The 19,993-nt window shown below is 39.2% G+C and overlaps 1 protein-coding gene across 1 annotated transcript in view; it reads left to right on the top strand.

Annotated features, from left to right (window-relative positions):
- Positions 1-252: 252 nt before the first annotated feature.
- Positions 253-19,993, top strand: part of Vcpip1 (valosin containing protein interacting protein 1) — a 28,046-nt gene continuing 8,305 nt past the window's right edge. The window contains exons 1-2 of the mRNA XM_057790434.1: positions 253-3,225; positions 13,896-13,982. Of these exons, the coding sequence (XP_057646417.1) occupies positions 519-3,225; positions 13,896-13,982 (2,794 nt within the window). The 5' untranslated portion in view covers positions 253-518. The remainder of the gene's footprint in view (positions 3,226-13,895; positions 13,983-19,993) is intronic.

Here is a 19,993-nt window from a genome sequence, read left to right as displayed (position 1 = left end):
CAAAAGAGACCCAGTAAAAAATACAACTACCGACAAGCCCCGCGAGTCATCCTTTTCCTTTCTGCCCCCGCCTTCCGAAGCTTTCCTCTTCCTCCTCCCCTCGTGCGCCCTGTCGCTTTGCATCATGGTACCTGAAGTTCCTTCTGGACGGAAGCGCCTGGCACTCCTTCGCGAGAGAGGAGCCGGAAGACTCTCGTTCCCAGAGGGCGGAGCGGAAGCGACGCCTGCGCAGTCTCAGTGAGGGCGTGTATGTCTGTGTCTGAGGGAGAGAGCGAGAGTGAGTGAGTGTGAGTGCTGGGTGGGGTGGTGGCCGTTACGTTCGGGGCAACGGCTAAGGCAGTGGAGAAGTGAGAAGAGAAACAACGTCCGGCGCTTCCGCCTTCGCCTAGGAGGAGGAGGAACTGGTAGGGAAGGGAAAGCCATTCGCCCTGGGCCTGGACTAGACCGCGTCGGGCCGGCGGAGGGCTGGCTATGTGCTTTTGAGGGTCGCTTGGGACGCCGAGCGAGAGCCGAGAGCGATGTCTCAGCCGCCGCCGCCGCCGCCGCTGCCGCCGCCGCCTCCTCCCCCCGAGGCTCCGCAGACTTCGTCGTCGCTGGCGGCGGCGGCTACTCCGGGGGGCCTTTCGAAACGAAGGGACCGGAGGATCCTTTCCGGGAGCTGCCCGGACCCCAAGTGCCAGGCGCGGCTCTTCTTCCCGGCCTCGGGCTCCGTCAGCATCGAGTGTACCGAGTGCGGGCAGCGGCACGAGCAGCACCAGCTGCTGGGAGTGGAGGAGGTGACCGACCCGGACGTGGTGCTGCACAATCTGCTGCGGAACGCACTGCTCGGGGTGACGGGGGCGCCCAAGAAGAACACGGAACTGGTAAAGGTGATGGGCCTCTCCAACTACCACTGCAAATTACTGTCTCCCATATTGGCACGCTATGGGATGGACAAACAAACAGGCCGAGCCAAGCTTCTCCGGGATATGAACCAGGGCGAACTGTTCGATTGCGCCTTACTGGGTGACCGTGCCTTCCTCATCGAGCCCGAGCACGTCAACACCGTGGGCTACGGCAAGGACCGCTCCGGGAGCCTCCTGTATCTACACGACACCCTCGAGGACATCAAACGGGCCAATAAAAGTCAGGAGTGCCTCATCCCCGTGCATGTGGATGGGGACGGACACTGCCTGGTGCACGCGGTGTCCCGGGCCCTCGTGGGCCGGGAGCTTTTCTGGCATGCCCTGAGGGAGAATCTCAAGCAACACTTTCAGCAGCACCTCGCCCGCTATCAGGCCCTGTTTCATGACTTTATTGATGCGGCCGAGTGGGAGGACATTATCAACGAGTGTGACCCTCTGTTTGTGCCCCCCGAAGGTGTCCCCTTAGGCCTGAGGAACATCCACATATTTGGCCTTGCTAACGTGTTACATCGCCCCATCATCCTCTTGGACTCGCTCAGTGGCATGAGAAGCTCTGGCGACTATTCAGCCACCTTTCTACCTGGGCTCATCCCGGCAGAGAAATGCACTGGGAGAGATGGTCATCTGAACAAGCCAATCTGTATCGCGTGGAGTAGCTCTGGTCGAAACCATTATATTCCCTTGGTAGGCATAAAAGGGGCGGCCTTGCCCAAACTGCCCATGAATTTGCTTCCTAAAGCATGGGGTGTGCCTCAGGATCTTATTAAGAAGTACATCAAACTTGAGGAGGATGGTGGTTGTGTTATCGGAGGAGACAGAAGTTTGCAGGATAAGTACTTACTTCGGCTGGTTGCTGCTATGGAAGAGGTCTTTATGGACAAGCATGGTATCCATCCTAGTTTGGTTGCTGATGTACATCAGTATTTCTACAGAAGGACTGGGGTGATAGGAGTTCAGCCTGAGGAAGTTACAGCAGCTGCTAAAAAAGCAGTGATGGATAATCGCCTTCACAAGTGTTTGCTTTGTGGTGCCCTTTCTGAACTTCATGTTCCTCCTGAGTGGTTGGCTCCAGGAGGGAAACTGTACAACCTGGCAAAAAGTACTCACGGACAGCTGAGGCCTGACAAAAATTACAGCTTTCCCTTAAACAATTTGATTTGTTCATATGACCCAGTGAAAGATGTTCTGGTACCAGACTATGGATTGAGTAATCTAACAGCTTGTAATTGGTGCCATGGCTCATCTGTGCGAAGAGTCAGAGGAGATGGCTCTATTGTGTATTTGGATGGAGACAGAACTAATTCCAGGTCTACTGGTGGCAAATGTGGTTGTGGATTCAAACACTTTTGGGAAGGTAAAGAGTATGACAACCTCCCAGAGGCTTTCCCCATCACTTTGGAGTGGGGAGGAAGAGTGGTCAGGGAAACCGTTTATTGGTTCCAGTACGAAAGTGATCCAGCTTTGAATAGCAATGTTTATGATGTTGCAATGAAGCTTGTTACCAAGCACTTTCCAGGTGAATTTGGAAGTGAGATCCTAGTTCAGAAAGTTGTACACACCATATTGCATCAGACTGCAAAAAAAAATCCTGACGATTACACTCCTGTAAATATAGACGGTGCTCATGCTCAGAGAGTTGGAGATGTGCAAGGACAAGAATTGGAGTCTCAGCTACCAACTAAGATTATTCTTACTGGACAGAAAGCAAAAACTTTGCACAAGGAAGAGTTAAACATGAGTAAAACTGAAAGAACTATTCAACAGAACATCACAGAACAAGCTTCTGCAATGCAGAAACGGAAAACAGATAAATTAAAACAAGAGCAAAAGGGGCATCCCAGAACTGTTTCCCCAAGCACTGTTCGTGATGGCCCATCATCTGCACCTGCCACCCCCACCAAGGCTCCCTACTCACCTACAACTTCTAAGGAGAAAAAGATTCGAATAACAACCAATGATGGACGACAGTCCATGGTTACCCTTAAGTCTTCAACGACCTTTTTTGAACTTCAGGAAAGTATAGCTAGAGAGTTCAACATTCCTCCGTATTTACAATGTATTCGATATGGCTTCCCCCCTAAAGAGTTACTGCCACCCCAGGCAGGAATGGAAAAGGAGCCAGTTCCCTTACAGCACGGTGACAGAATTACAATAGAGATCTTAAAAGGCAAAGCCGAAGGTGGTCAGCCGGCTGCAGCACACTCAGCCCACACTGTGAAACAAGAAGAAATTGCTGCTACTGGCAGACTGTCGTCCAAGGAACTTCAGGAGCAAGCTGACAAAGAAATGTATTCCTTGTGTCTTTTAGCAACGTTGATGGGTAAGAGCAATTGAGGTCTGGTGGTATATCATAGTTGTGAGTATAAAATACTGAGGTTTTCTTTTGTGGGGAGAAAAAACAGTGGTTATCATAAATACTTGATTCTATACTTTAGGAGAAAATTATTTTCTTTAATGTTTTGGTGTTATAAATGTGATTATTGAGTGATTATTAGAAAAGCATAACTACAAAATGAAAGTAGTTCCTCAACTGTCAGATTATTTATATATACCAATATTTAAATAACATTTATTTCAAAAATTGTTTAAAAAAACAAATGTATCTAAAGACCTTTCTTTTTCTCCCAGTCTGATCTCTTGGGCCTTTCTATTTTGATCCTTTTTCATTTATTTTTAATTTCATTTTCCTCCTGTCATGTGATTTCAGGACTTCCTGTCTGATGAATTGCAGTTTCTGGTGTTTATAGTCCGCACTCCCACCCAATAGCCTATCGCCTCCATTTCCTGTTCTCCCTTTCCTTCGTTATGTTTTTCGTATGTGTACACAGGTTTTGTGTTTAATTTCATCGTTCAGTGACTGTCATAATTGCAGTGAATAGCTCATAAGAAATGAACAAAGATAGCAATGGGGTTAAAATTTCTTTTTAATAATTTAGCATAAATTAAAGGAAAATATATTATCAACTAAATATATAATTTCATCCTTTAGATGACTTGTGATACTGCTTCATGGTACATTTTTTTTTCATTATTGCTTAACCTTTGTCTTTTAAGTTGGTGTTAGCATGCTTTACAAGTTTTGAGGTATGAAGTAAAATTTGAATGTTAGATGTTAGAAAGGCCTTAATTTTTGCTGAAACTAGAAGAACTCTAGCTAGAAAGGTGCTGGCTTTTGATTCTGTTTTCTCAGACTACTGAAAAGTATTGAGTTGGGCCTTGGCCTTCTATAATGAAGATTTGTTAGTACTGGTTTATTAAGTTGGGAGCCTATTAGTTAATGGGAGATCTAAAAACTGTACAAATTTTCAAGTTGATATTGTTGATTTTAGTTTGGCAGGCGTAAAAACTGAATTGGAGAAAATGACCTAGGTATTTCCATATTTCTGAGACGTCGTGGTCTCTTAGAGACTGCATGGAATAGAGGAGTGGCTGTATGTATGGAATCAGAAGACACAATTTGACTCTTTTCCCTATTAATTACTAACTTAGTGATTTTGTGAGAATTATTAACTCCCCAACACTTCAGTTGCTTCTGTAGAAATATCTCTTGTAGTTGGGTAAAATATTCTTAGAACTCTGAAAAAAATTAAATAGCGTCTTTACAAAATGTATAAAATTAGGTATAAAGTGTTACAAAATAACATTTTAAAACTGACAGTTTCTCAAGTTAAAAACAGGATAGTAATGTCTTTCTTTTTCTTTCGGTTTTTCGAAATAGGGTTTCTCTGTGTATAGTCTTGGCTGTCCTGGAATTCACTCTGTAAAGCAGGCTGACCTCGAACTCAGAGATTCACCTGCCTCTGCCTCCCAAGTGCTGAAATGAAAGGTGTGCAGCACTACTGTCTGACTGGTAATATATTTTATATTGAAAGTTATTAAAAATACCAGTTTATGTAGAGAAACCCTGTCTTGAAAAACCAAAAAAAAAAAAATACCAGTTTGTAATTTCTTTTAAAAAATTGATTTACGCTTCCTGCATCTAATTTTCTGAGAACTAGTTTAGAGTGTGATGAGTTTCCCAAGATACCACCTTCTCTTCTAATCCTGTCCCTCTTTTAATATTTATGTTGGTGTCCACAATGCATCTGATTTTTTTTAGACTTTGTTTATTATGTATACAGTTTTCTGCCTACATGTATGCCTTCAGACCAGAAGAGGGCGCCAGATTACAAATAGTTGTGAGCCATCGTGTGGGTACTGGGAATTGAACTCAGGACCTTTGGAAGAACAGTCAGTGCTCTTAACCACTGAGCCATCTCTCCAGCCCCTGCATCTGATTTTTTTATATGTATCTATCTATTTCCAACACAGAATTTAAGTATAAAGGTATATTTTACTAATTTGAGAGAATTGTGCTTTCAGCACTAACACTAGCCTGGCATGGGGGTGCACAGCTCAAATCCTAGCACCCCAAGTGTTTGGGAACTTAAGGCGTGAAGAGCATGAGCTTATCTTGTGCCTTGACTGCATAGCACCACTGTCTGCAGTGATGACAACAGCAACAACAAAAGACCAGAACCCAACACGCAAAGTACTATGACAGTGACAACCCCGTCCAAATATTAGTCCCCTCTCTCTGATCGTTTTATTATGTAGAGAAGATAATGCTTTAAAAGTAATGTGTTTGTAAAAATAATTAGTTTTGGAAGACCATATATAAAATATAGAATATTCAGTAACTTGATGTTTAGATTGGCGATGCTAGAAAACAACAGGAGTTATTTAGAAAATTGCAAAAACAAAAAATTGGAAAATACAGAAATTAGCTCCTTTTCTATTTGTTTAGAAAATAGCTTCTCAAGCTTTACAATACTTATCTATTTAGCTTGTCACTAATAGTTTTGAATATGTCCTCTAAAGGTTTGAGAGACTTGTTTACTATTCTAATTTATTTTTATATTCTATTCATTTTCCTTATAGCACCTATTACAAACTTAATGATATTATTTGTCTGTTTATTTGTACCTCCCTACACTGGATTTTAAGTCTACAAACAGAGGGAGTATAACCTGTTTTAATCAATGTTATCACTGACACATTGTATGATACCAAACAGATGCTTGCTGAGTGAATGAATAGAGATTGATGGCTCATCGAAATGAATGTATGCTGTGAGCCTGAGACTATGTCAGAGGTACAAAGATGAATGAGATACAGTTCCTTCCTTCTTAATAGAAGGAAGGGTTTATTTGGGTTTATGGTTTCAGAGAGATAAGAGTTCATTATCATCATGGCAGGGAAGCATGGCAACCTGCAGGCGTGGTATCTGAAGCAATAAGCTGAGATCTCACCCCCCCCCCCCCCCCCCCCCCCCCGCCTTCGAGACTGGGTTTCTCTGTAACAACCTTGGCTGTCCTGAAACTTGCTTCTGTTCACCAGGCTAGACTTGAACTCACAGAGATCTGCCTGCCTCTGCCTCCCAAGTGCTGGGATTAAAAGTGTGCACCACCACTGCTCCCTGGCTAAGATCGTATCTTAAGATGGCAGCAGGACGCAGAGAGCTATTGGGAATGGCTGGAGGAGACATTAAACTTCCAAACCCTCGCCTAGTGAAGTACTTTCTCCAGCAAGACCATACTTGTAAACCTCGGAACAGTACCACCAACTGAGAACAATCAATTGCTAGAGACTGTGGGGACATTTCTTATTTGTATCATCACAACTTGCCAGAAGGGTGTCTGCTGAGGGAATTACCTGTGTTTATAGCTTTCATTAAAACATGACCAGCCTTATATTCTATCAACATAAAAATGATAAACCCCAAAGATAACCAATATAGCATTTAAAAAACTCTTATTTGAGATTATGCACATATATACACATATATATCTCTAAATATCTATCTCTATAGAGATATTTGGAGATTCGTGAATTGTGCTGACTTTTAATAGCTAGGAACATGTGTTTTTCTTTTTTTTTTTGAGGGTGGTTTTGTTTGTTTTTTAACTCATAGCTTCAGTTGGTTCCATTTATCATGGTGGGGAAGATGTGATGAGGCACAATTTATATCATGGAGGTCATGAGACAGAAAAACACTGTTCTGAGTTTTTATTTGTTTTTGTGGTACTAGGATTGAACCTGGGACCTTACCTTCTTTTGTTTTTAAGATCAACATTCATTAAATAGATTTTGTATGTATATCAACAAAATAATACATAGTCTACTCAGTATGGGCATTCATGGAACTGGTCACAGTTGCTTTGAATCATATGATGGTAGTATAAAATACAACAGTATTTTTTCTGTAATATTTCACATATTTTTAATCCATTTTATTCAGACCACTGGAGTTTATTGAACTTAATTTTTAACAGACTGTCGTCTTTGTATAGTGTTTAAATCAACCCAATTATGACTTTGTACAATATGTTACTACAATTCCTTGTAGACCAAGTATTTGTATTTTGTTTTATGGTAGCTATGGTGGATATGGTCTACCATAAGAATTTGCCTGATTTCTTTTTTCTTAGTATTAAATTTTATTTTCTGATTATCATGGCTTTATCAGGAGGTAAAGATAGGGGCTAGGTGAAAAACAAGATTTGTCTGTAGTTTACTTAAAATGTGATTTTATGTCAGCTTATTACCTGCTTTTGAGAAAATAGAGAAGTTTGTTGGGTTTTATGACACTGCTTTTCTTCCTGAAAGGACTGTGACTTTTTACTAAATAGTTTTAAAATATAGGGCCTACTTGGATCAATCCACAGCACCCAAAAGCCTCATAACACTTTGTAATTTCTTTTTTATATATTGGTGAATGTGGTACTGATAGTTGAATCTAGGGCCTCATGTATGCTTAGGAATCATGCTATAAGCCCGTCCTAGTACCTCAGGAGTTTCCAAAATCACATGAGAACTCAGATGTTTTTTTAGGTGACATTGGATTGCTTTATTATTATCTCTCTTTATATTTTTCTTCAAATGCTGGGTAAAAGTTTGAAATCTGGATTATGCTTATTCTTATTGTTGTTTCTTGTGTGCCATTGGGTGGCTCTGCTTATTTATGTGTGGTCCATTTGTAGTAAGAATAGTCATAATGTGATGTTGATGCATATAGATAGGTCTTTACATATACAATACAGGAGATGACTTATGTAATTATGCTTTGAAGATTTAAGTTAATTACTTTCTGTGACTTAGCCATTTGATATATTTTACTTACTTTTATTTTCTTCCAAAGAATTCTAATATATATATATATTTATATAAAATAAGATGTGGTAGTTCTTAACATTGTACTTCCCAGAAAAAAAAATTACTAATCATTACATTCATACAGACTCCTGTGTGTGCACATTCTTGTACATGATTGGGTTTGTGGTCCATGGATATGCATTATAAATGCATCCTTTAACACTTAATGGTGACACTAAAAACTAGATTTACTTAAGGGACTGAGAATTAAGTAGAATCAGGGATATGTTTCTTAGAAATAGTTTTGACTGGACTGGCAAGATGGCTCAGCAGGTAAAGGCACTTGCTGCCAAGCCTGAAGACTTGAGATTGATCCTGAGCAACCGATAAAAGGAGAGAACTGAATCCTGAAGATAGTTCTCTGGGGATTTGAGCCTTGCCCTCCAAATAAATACATGTAATTAAACAACAACAACAAAAACAACCTTTAGAGACTGTTTTGAGTATTGATAAAAGCAAATGTTTAATGTGGAGAGTGGTAGAGCAGGACACTTGCTGTCCTCTGACATTTGTGTGTCTGCACACATACACAACCCGGACATGCGTTCCGTGTGTGTGTGTGTGTGTATACACACATTATAATTATACACACACACAATTTCATATAGATGTTAAGAGTTTTTAGTTTGTTTTCAAGTTGCAAAGTAGAAACTTCAAATTGACTTTTATTTAATATATTTTAACTGATATAATAACAATGCATTTGTGTGGTAAGGTATGATAGTTCAGTACATCTGTTCACTGTGTAATGATCAAAACAGGGATATTGGCTTATTTATCACCTCAGACACATAATTTCCTGGGTTGGAAACATTAAAATACTTGTCTGTTAGCTATTTTGAAATATACAGTTAGTTGTTTTCAACCATAACTAACATACTACGCTGTAGAATATTGGGTTATTCCTTTTAAAACCTGGTGTTGTAGTGCACACCTACAATTACTGCACACTTGAGGTGAGGTAGGAGTATTACTGTCAGTTTGAGGCCAGAATAGGCTATATTTCTAAGTTAAACTGGGTCAAAAAACCTTTTTAAAAAAGTTATTCTTCTTGTACTGCAATATTATAACACCTACTAGCTATTTTATCTGAATCTCCCCTTCCCAGCTTTTCTCCAAATTGCCGTCAGAAATATTTATAGTTAGAAAATTGGAACAATGACTTTTCAAAAACATATTCCTTTGTGCACCTATGTCCCTGTGGAGGTCAAAGGACGATTTGTGGGAGTCAGTTCTCTCCTACCATGTGGGCCCCAGGAACAAATGCAGGTTCTCGGACTTGGAAGTGTTCTAGCCACTTAGCACTATTATGCCAGCCTATGACAGCCTTTTAAACATTCATCTCAACTCTGTCTTAGTCTTAGAAAAATATATATTCTCGGGACTGGAGAGATGGCTATGGTTAAGAGCACTGGCTTCTCTTCCGGAGGTCCTAGTTCAGTTCCCAGCACCCAATCCCATGGTAGCTCACAGCCACTGTAATGGCATCTGATGTCCTCCTCTGTCATGCAGGCATACATGCAAATAGAGTACTAATATACGTAAGTAAATAAATCTGAAGAAGAAAAGAAATATATATTCTTTTTTATTATTTATTTATTTTTAGAACTATATATTCTTAAAGCAGATCTTTTTAACATAAATTTAAAAAATTAAAAATCACTTCTCAAATAGAAAAAAAAGCATTACAGTGAGAAGAAAATCATCCGGAATACTACTGCTATATGTGTCTTCTGTTTAAAGAGGAGAACTGAAGCCTGGAGGAGGGGCTTCAGAAGAAGACCACAGAAAGAGGTGATTTATGGTGTTGCATGCACTCTGCCATCTTCACACGCCGTACATCAACTAGGAATATTTTACTGTTGTACCATGAAAAACAGCTAACTCTAAAGCTAGTTAGGAGATTATCACAGAAAAATGTGTTGATATAATGGAGACTTCACCATGAAACGCCTCTTAAGAGTGTGTCCTAATAAGATAGAGCCACTTTTTTTTTTCCACAGAGTTTGACTTACTAGAGTATTGGATATAGGTAGTGCTGCTGGTAGTTACCTTTTACAGATCCGCTGCTCCCAGTTCCCCCACCCACCCCGAGTTGTTTTTAGGCATTGTTCCCTTTTAAGGGAACACCTCTTTTCCTTTTTTCTTAATGTTGTGTATTAGTGTTTTGCTTGCATGTATGTCTGCACCATTTGTGTGCCTGGTACCCACAAAAGCCAGAAGAAGGTGTCATCCCCTGGAACTAGAGACACCTTATTGTAAGCTGCCAGTTAGGTGTTGAGAATCAAACCCAGGCCCTGTAGAAGAGGAGCCAGTGCTCTTTACTGCCCTGCTGTCTCTCCAGCCGGGGGGCGGGGGAGGGAAAACTTCATTTGTGATACCCATTCATTGTCTTTGTTCAACCAGTATTAAGAATGCAGTTGTTCAGCCCTGTGCCAGGTCCTAGCAATAGAAAGTCTGATATGCCGCTGACCTTTCCCTGAGTCTGAAAACCTTTTAGTTTAGAAAAAGAAAGAGAAAAAGTAAACTAAATTAGCAAGCTATGACAGTGACCTTGATATGTTGACATCAAAGTATTACCCAATCACTCAGATTGTATAGAGAAGTGGCACTTAAATAGAATTTTACACTTTTTTGTGCTTATTTAATTTTGTATTTGTGTGCACACATGCACATGCTCTACGGCACATATGTGGAGACCAGAGGACTGCTTGAGAGCTGGTTCTCCTCCCACCATGTGGGTGCAGGGATTGAACTCAGGTTGTCGGGCTTCAGTAAGTGTGCCTTTACAGATAAGCTATTATTGAATTTTAAATTGCCTTTTAAGGAATATGTAACAATTATTGGCCTTTAGGAAACTGGAACAATTTGTGTTGCTTCATAAAAATCAAGGAAGAGGGAACTGAGTTGATGGTGAATGCCTATAATTCCAGCATTAAGGAGGTGGAAGAAGATAAAGGATGATTGGGAGTTCTAAGCTAGTCTCTGCTACATGGTGAGACCCTGTCTCAAAATAACAAAACAGTCAAGGTAAGGCATGATACGAGGTTGGTAGAGAAGGACCAGTTCTTACTGTAGTATAGAGAAGGAGGTCTTGGACTTTGACCTGTATTCTTTTCTCTTTTTTTTCTTCCTCTATTTTTTCTTTTTTAGACATTGTCTTATAGCTCACACCAGCCTTGGGATTCCTTGCATGTCTGAGGGTTACCTTTGGACTAGCTTCTCTTCAGTGTGTGAGATTTAGCACTGCATGAACAAGGGGCTTGGGGAGGACAAGACTCAAGGGAAAACCAGTTGAGAAGGGGACAGTGGTCTAGGCAGGAGACAGACAATAGTGATATAGATGGAGAAGATGCTGTGGAGAGCTGTATGAGGCTGTGGGGGAATTGTACAAATATCCTGGTCTCTAGTCCCCTTTCTTGATTCTTTTACCAATAAAGATAACTCATTGGAGGTACACTTATAGTAAAGTAAACAATTTGTCTGTTTTCTATAGCCAGTTGATGCCATACCTATGCAGGACTGTGAATAGGTCCATCATGTTTGTCTTAACATGATTTGAGTCTAATGGATGTTTAATTTTAAGGATATGTATAAACTTTGGATTGGTATGCAGGATTCAGCCACATATTAATTGTGTGATCTTGGGGTAGTCATGTAAGCATTGTTCTGAGCTTGTTTGCTTGTGAGTGAGGTAGAAAAAGCCTGGTTGTGATAGTAAAAGAAGCCGTGAAAGTGCATTCTCAGCTCAGAGAGAGGTGGATAATAGAGGCTTGGCTGGTGTTTATACTTCGTTTAATTGAGGAATGATGGCAGTATGTCTCTTACTGGGGAAAAATTAGTTCTTCGGGAATAGAGAGTGGGAAAAACCTTACTCTTCATATATAAAATTGTATACATATATACTACATAAACAGTATGGCATAGCATAGCATCTGTGCTATTCAAATGCCATGGGGAATGGGGAATGGGCTGATTAGGAAAATAATGTCTGAATAACCTTTATAGGAAGATGATGAAAACAAATGCATGGTCTGCTTAAATAAGACATAGTCTGGAATATGAACTGCTAAGAAATGTAACATTTTTCTCAGTGTAGTATGTAGGTGCTCACTTTGGCAACTGTTCAGATTCTTCCCCCCCAAACAAAACAAAGACCCCACAAGTAAACCAACCTCAAACTTTGCAACCCCATACTTGTTGACGTTTTCCAAATAAATTAATATCCTTGAGTAGTTTAGAAAACTGCAACCATTTAGGACAAGAATGACCATAATTAAGTGAAATATGATGAAGTTTGGTAAGCTTACCAGTGTAGTTTCTACTAGGAGTTATCAGTATTTTTGTGCTTGGGGGATTTGATATTTTAAATCAAAATTTTCTGTATGTCTTCACTTAAGTAATTTTGGTAATAGTATTATATTCTTAGTAAATAAAGTGTGTAACTGAATGTTCAGGTTAACTGAAGGTTCAAATGACAAACAAGGCTTTTAAAAATTTATGTTTAAAACTGGTTTACTGAAAATAACTTTGGCTGTTAGACAACTTCATTTCCTTCTTTATGGTGTGGGAAAGGATGGTAGACATGTGATTAATTAGTATCATCAGTGAGTTCATTGCAAAACTCAGTTTCCGCAGTATAATTTTCTAGTAGGAAAGACAAAAATTAACCCATTATTGCTATTGTTATTAAAGTGAACTAAGTTCCTTGATAATGGTATCATGTATTCCTTAACAGATAGAAAATAAAGGTATAAAGAAGCAGCACATAGGCATAGCCATACTTCTATTCTTCCATTTTTTGATGCTTTTGAATGTGAAAATCTTTTCCCCCATGCCTTCCCCCTTTTTTTTCCTAGGAATTGAACTCTGAGCCTTGGACATGCTGAGTATGTGTTTCACCACACAGAAGTTGCTCTATTGTTCTCCGTTTTTTATTTGAAACCTTGATGTATTTTGTGAAATAGTAGTTTGTTTATGAATGCTTTATAGTTTTTTGAAGATTGTTAGGGGTATATTTAATATTTTTCCCTTAAATTTATGTTTTCTAATTCAACATTAGAATAACAAAAGGCAATTACTTTTGTTCAATCTGCCTACTTATTTTTTTCTCTTGCCATTTCTTTTTCATTTTATTCACTTTTCACGCACACACACAGTACACACACACTGTACAATTTTATATTTTAGTTAAAAATGAGTATATTTTTATAATCTTTTCTGTTCCTGCCCAGAGTTTACAGGCAAGTCTCCCTTGAGATACTCTGAGACTTCAGATATATTTTGTTTAATATTCTTAGTATTGATTGGTGCAGTTTTTTTTAATTATTTATTTATTATGTATACAATATTCTGTCTGTGTTTATGCCTTCAGGCCAGAAGAGGGCACCAGACCCCATTACAGATTGTTGTGAGCCACCATGTGATTGCTGGGAATTGAACTCAGGACCTTTGGAAGAGCAGGCAATGCTCTTAACCTCTGAGCCATCTCTCCAGCCCCTGATTGGTGCAGTTTTAAAGATACTTTTGTTAGCTTCTTTGTTTAAAAATTGAAGGAACTTACTAAAAATTTCGATTATTATTATGTCTTGAAAAGTGACGTGTGTCTAGGCTGTTCTGTGACAGCACTTGGCAATAGCTCACACCGTCCATTTGGTGTGCCATTGTATCATATCTGTGTTGTACTCATTCTGGATCTTGGCCTTGCAATCTCTGTTCAAGGCTAATCTGTGTTAATACAGTCTTGGGTGGCACTCTGTTGTCTGTACTTATACTTTGTCTGTTTTTGTCTTTCAGGAGAAGACGTGTGGTCTTATGCAAAGGGTCTTCCTCACATGTTCCAGCAGGGTGGTGTATTCTACAATATTATGAAGAAAACTATGGGTATAATTAAATTGTGATTTTTATCTTTGGATAATGTTTCTATTTAAAGTATATAAAATTAAGAATATTCAAATAGGAGCCCAGAGAGATGCCTCAGTGGGTAAAGGCATATGCTGCCAAGCCTGACAGCCTTAGTTCCAATCCCTGGGACCCACGTGATGGGAAAAGAGAGCCAACTCCATCGTTGTCCTCTGAGTTCCATATTTGTACTGTGGCACGTGTGTGCACACATGCACACACATACATATACACAAAATAATATTTTAAAAGAACAATCAAATGATATTTTATTAAAAATACTAACACCTGGGTATAGTATTAAAAATAGAGACAGTTGGGCATACCACAGGTCTGTAGTCCAAGTTGGGTGTTGATAATTGGGAAACTGCTCCAGCCCAGGAATTCCCAGCCAGCCTGCACAACATTATGAGACACCAACTTTTTATTTTTAAAGATTTATTTTTAAATTATGTGTGTATACATATGTTTGTGTGCATATGAGTGCAGCTCTCTCAGACACCAAAGGAAGATGTTAGAATCCCCTTGAGCTGTAGTGACAGGCTTTATTACTATTGTGTATATAGTTTGTGAGCGTGCGTGCATGTGTGAGAGAGAGAGGGAGGGAGTGAGGGAGGACGTACGTGAGTGTGGGTGTCACACACCACAGCTTGTTTGTTTGTGGTCAGAGAATAACTTTCAGGAGTCAATTCTTTCTTTCCACGTTGGGTTCCAGGCATTGAACTCAGGTGGTCAAGCTTGTTTGGTAAGCACTTTTCATCTGCTGGGTCATCTTGCCAGCCCAGAGACAGGTTTATCGAGACATGTTATATACAGAGTTAAATTCACATTTCATGGGGATACAGGTACAAATTAAGTATTATAGACCCAGAATATATGGAACCAGAAGCATTTGGGGTTTGGGAGAACTTAGGAACACTTTACGTATGCACAATGAGCCATTTTGTTAATAGAGCTCAAGTAAAAAATTTATGTGACATACCTGCCTTAAACACATTGTCTGAAGATTATTTTAGATAATGTCCTTAAGTCATTTTGTGCTTTGAAGTCAGTTTCACAGTGTGGAATCTTATACTTGTTGCATTATTTTGTGCCGAAAAAAATGCTGAAAGTGCTTTTAGGTTTTGGCACGCTATGGATTTTGGATTGTTGGATTAGAAGTGCTCAGAACCCGTGTATTCACTTTATACACTCACTGTATATGGATTTTGAGAAACATGCAGTCATGTCTCCAGAGCTAGTTCCAGGACAGACTCCAAAGCTACATAGAGAAACCCTGTCTCGAAAAACAAAACAAAATACAAGAATATTTTCTGTCACTCCAGGTTTTTAACCAACCCCCATTTTCTAGTCCCCACACACTGGCAACCTTTGATTTGTTTTCTGAGTTTATTTACTTTCCCTTTTCATAGTGCTGCACTAGGGTGACTTTTTGTCTAACATAGGTGTTAGTAAACTCGCCGGAGGAACATGTGTCACTTGTGAAGGTTTATTGACATGTAGCCATGCTCATGCCCATGTACTACTTGTTCCTTTTGCAGTACAGTACTAGAGTTGAACAGTGACAGAAACCTTATGGTCCACTGCAGTCAAAATATTTATCACACTGTCCTTTAGCGAGAAAAGCCTTTTTCTGTTTTGTTTTTAATTATATAAGGGATTTTTATTTTTCATATGAAGGTCAGATGTCTATGATCTATGATCTGGTAATAGCCATCTTGTTAGCAAAGCCCTGAGGCAGTGTAGGGCACAGCATATCAAGAAACTGGCAATGCAGTGCCCCATTTCTGTTTAGTGTATATTGGCGGGTATTAGTAGCTGATTTCGTTTGCATTACTACTGAATAATGTTTCATTAATTGGATATCACATTAAATAAATTAATAATTGGGTCTGGAGAGATGACTCAGCAGTTGATTAAGAGTACTTTTTTACTCTTGCCAGAGGTTCCATGTTCAGTGTCCAGGACCCACTTTGGGCAGCTCACAAGCCTCCGATGTCCTTTTTTTGGCCTCCACAAACAGTCTTATACATGGAGTGTAAAGTCACAGACACATACACAGAAATAAAAAAAAAAAGACCTCAACCAAAAGACATTGAACTGTTTTAGTTTTTAACTACTATGAATCTAGTCCCTATAAACTTATCATTTATAAACAAGTTTTTATTTTATTTATTATTATTTATTTTATCCTATTTTATTTTTTGAGATGAGGTTACTCTGTGTAGCCCTGGCTTTCCTGAACTCACTCTGTAGATCAGGCTGGCCTTGAACTCAAGAGATCCACCTGCCTCTGCCTCTTCCAGTGCTGGGATTAAAGGTGTGCGCCACTGCTCCTGGCTCCATGAAAACTTTTTATTTCTCTTTGGTAAATACTTAACGGAATATAAAGTCATATGGTAAGTCCGTATTTGTCTTTATAAGACACTTCCATGACTGGGGAAATGCCTCTGTTGGTATAAAGTGCTTGCTACGTAAGTTTGTGACTCTGAGCCCAGATCTCCAGTACTCATGTAAAAAGCAGGGCATGGTGCCATGTGCCTGTAGCTTTAGTAGAGACAGAAGTATTTCTGCAGCTGGCTGATCAGCCAGTCTTGACAAGTCAGCAAACTATGGAATCAGTGGAAAGAATCCTGTCTGGAAAAAATAAGATGAGAACGAGAGGAAGATAGCAACATTGATCTCTGGCTTCTACATGAACACACATATATGCACACACGCCCATATGAACATGTACACACATACTGCTCGATATATTCTCTCTCTCTCTCTCTCTCTCTCTCTCTCTCTCTCTCTCTCTCTCATATTGCTCTCTTTCACTCTCTCTCACACACACTCAGTCACTCACTCACAGAAACTTCTACATCATTTTCCAAAGTGATTAGACATTTTTCATTTCTATTAGCACTATGTGAAAATTCCACTTGTTTTAGATCTGTGTTGGCATTTGGTAGTGTCACTTTTGTGTGTGTATCTGTGCCTGTGTTTGTGTGTATGTGCAGGTACACATTTTGTTTGGGCATGTATTCACATGTGTATGCATGTGGAGGCCAGAGGGCAGCTACTTCAAATGTTCTTAAAGAGCTGCTCACCTTGATTTTTGAGACCGTATCTTTCACTGTCCTAGAGTTCATCAAATAGGCTAGGCTGGCTGACCTGTGAGATCCAATGATCCTCCTGTCTTTGCTGCCCTAACGCTGGGATTATATAAGTGTACTACCATTCCTGTCTCTTTTACACAGGTTCTGAGGGCTTAGACTTGGGTTTTAATACTTGATGGTAAGCACTACCAGTTTTTGTTTTTAGTTGAAAAATTTATTATTTTAAATTAGGTGTATGTGTATGGGTCTGTGCGTGTGAGTGCAGGTGCTGTAGGAGGTCAGATTCCTCCAGTCCTCTTAATTAGTCAAACAGGTACCTAAAAAGGGTCTTGGGAACCAAACTCAGGTGCCCTGCAAGAGTCCTCATGGTTGACCACTGAGCCAGATCTCCAGCTCCAGTTGTTTTTGGTTTTGTTTATTTGTTTAAGACAGAGTCTCACTGTATAACCCTACCTGGTTTGGAACTTGCTATGTAGACTATGTTGGCCTGAAACTTAGAGATCTCCTGTCTCTGCCTCTCTTACACTGAGATGAAACTGTACCACTTGACCTAGTTCTTGTTCTTAAAAAAACAAACAAAATACATGGATAGCACTAGCCATAGTGATTTATTAAATTGCATTTCTACAATAAAGTGATGTTGATTACCTTTTGATGTATTTTTCTTTTTCCCACTCAATGTTAAATAAGTTTTATATTTTACTATTAAGTTTTATGTGTGTTTTAGGCACATGTCATTGACCAGATGAATGTTTAGCAAATATTTTCTTTTTTTTTTTTTTTTTTTTTTTGGTTTTTCAAGACAGGGTTTCTCTGTGGTTTTGGAGCCTGTCCTGGAACTAGCTCTTGTAGACCAGGCTGGTCTCGAACTCACAGAGATCCGCCTGCCTCTGCCTCCCGAGTGCTGGGATTAAAGGCGTGCGCCACCACCGCCCGGCCAAATATTTTCTTATAGTCTGTAATTCATCATTTCATTCTCTTGATATCTTTTGAAGATCTTTGATATTTTTTGAAGTTTTTCAATTTAGATAAAGTCCAGTTTAGTAATTTTTCCTTTTATGGTTCATGCTTTTTATGCCCAATTCAAGGTCATTAATATTGTATTCTTTGTCTTATAGATTTAGGTTTTTATATTTATTTTCAAATATATTTTGGGTATTACAAAATGTAAGTAAGCTAGATGGTAGTGATGCACACTTGTAATCCCAGTACTCAGGAGGCAGAGGCAGGTGGTTCTTTCTGAGTTCAAAGACAGCCAGGACTGTTACACAGAGAACCATGTCTCAAAAAAAAAAAAAATGTTGTAAGTATAACAAGAAGCTAATTTTTGATAGGTTACAAAAGTATAAATCAAGGTTTATTTTTAGTTGTGGATGTTGCTCTTTTATTATTGAAAAACATACATCTTATCCGTTAGATTATTTTGATACCCTTTCACTAATTAATGAGTTATATACTTGAAAGGGTAAAGTATATCATATGCAAACTATACCTAAGTAAATTTGCTCTTAAAGTCACTTGAAGCCAAGTGAGCTATAGTTAGCAGCTGCTCAAGTTGAGACACTCAAAAGATGACAAGTTCTAGCCTAGCTAGGAAACCTAGCAAGACCTTGTCTCAGAATTGAAAGGGTGGAGAATGTAACTTAGTGGTAGAATAGTTGCCTAGTGTAAGACCCTGGGTTCAACTCTTAGTATTGCCAAATTACCCAAAACCAAACAAAAACTCAAGCAAATTTGCTGTATTCTAGTTTTTTTTTCCCTTCTGTGCTTTGTCTCTCCTTTTCTTAGTGCCATGACTTGAGTATTGTATTTTATAGTGATTCTTAAAAATAAATCAATGTAAGTACTCCGTTTCCCCTGAAAAAAAAATTTTAGGTGGGGGGGATTCTGGTTCCTTCTTTGTTAATCCATACAAACTTTAGGATCAGGTTGTTGATTTCAACAACAACAACAAAATCTACCAGATTTTGTTTAAATGTGATCTCATTCACTATATAGACAATTTAGCAACACTCAATGGCTTAACAGTACTCTTTTCCAATTTATGAAACTTGTTTCTCCATTTACTTTCATTCGAATTTTGTAGTTTTAGCGTACAGAGCTTAGTTATTTTATTCTTGTATTTAAAAAATCCTGTTAGAAGAGATGCTTCTTAAAATTTCTGTTATTTTTTATTGCTAGTAACTAGAAATAAAGTTGGTTTTCATGTTAATACTGTACCCTGTGACCTTGCTAAGCTCATATATTCTTCTAGCTTTTTTCCCCAGAATTATGTAGGTCAACAAGTCTTTTGTAAATAAAAGGTATCTCTTCCTTTTTCCTCTGTTAATTAATTTATTATTTTACATCCCCTCCCTATTCTTCTCCTATTCTTTCCCCCGTTCCCCTCACCCACTCCTCTGTTTCTGTTCAGAAAGGGGCAGGCCTCCCATGGGCACCTGTCAAGTTGCAGTAAGGCTAAGTGTATCCCCTGAATTAAGGCTGGGCAGTGCAATCCAGTGTGAGGACATGGTCCCAAGGACCAGCCAAGTTAAGGGTTGCTCCTGCTTTCATTGGTAGGAGTCCCACAGTAGACCAAGCTACACAACTGTCGAACATATGTAGAATCCCATTTAGGCTCTCTGGTTGTTGCTTCAGACTCTGAGCTCCTATGAGCCAGGTTAGTTGTTTCTGGTTTTTTTTTTTTTTTTTTGTGATGATCTTTCACCCATAAGTCTTTTATTGCTTCTTGCTTTATTGAAGTGGCTAAGATTTTTAGTTCAGTGTTGAATAGAAATGACAAAGAACATAATGCCTTCTTGAAAGGAAGCATTCAGTTGTTTTCATGGATGTGTCTTATATCCCTTCCATTCACCTTTTTTTGTGTATGTGTGTGGTTTTGGTTTTTCGAGA

Source organism: Chionomys nivalis, chromosome 16 (assembly GCF_950005125.1).
Source record: "Chionomys nivalis chromosome 16, mChiNiv1.1, whole genome shotgun sequence".
Taxonomy (NCBI): domain Eukaryota; kingdom Metazoa; phylum Chordata; class Mammalia; order Rodentia; family Cricetidae; genus Chionomys; species Chionomys nivalis.
Note: the sequence above shows the minus strand (reverse complement) of the source record. Positions and strands in the feature narration are given on the sequence as shown.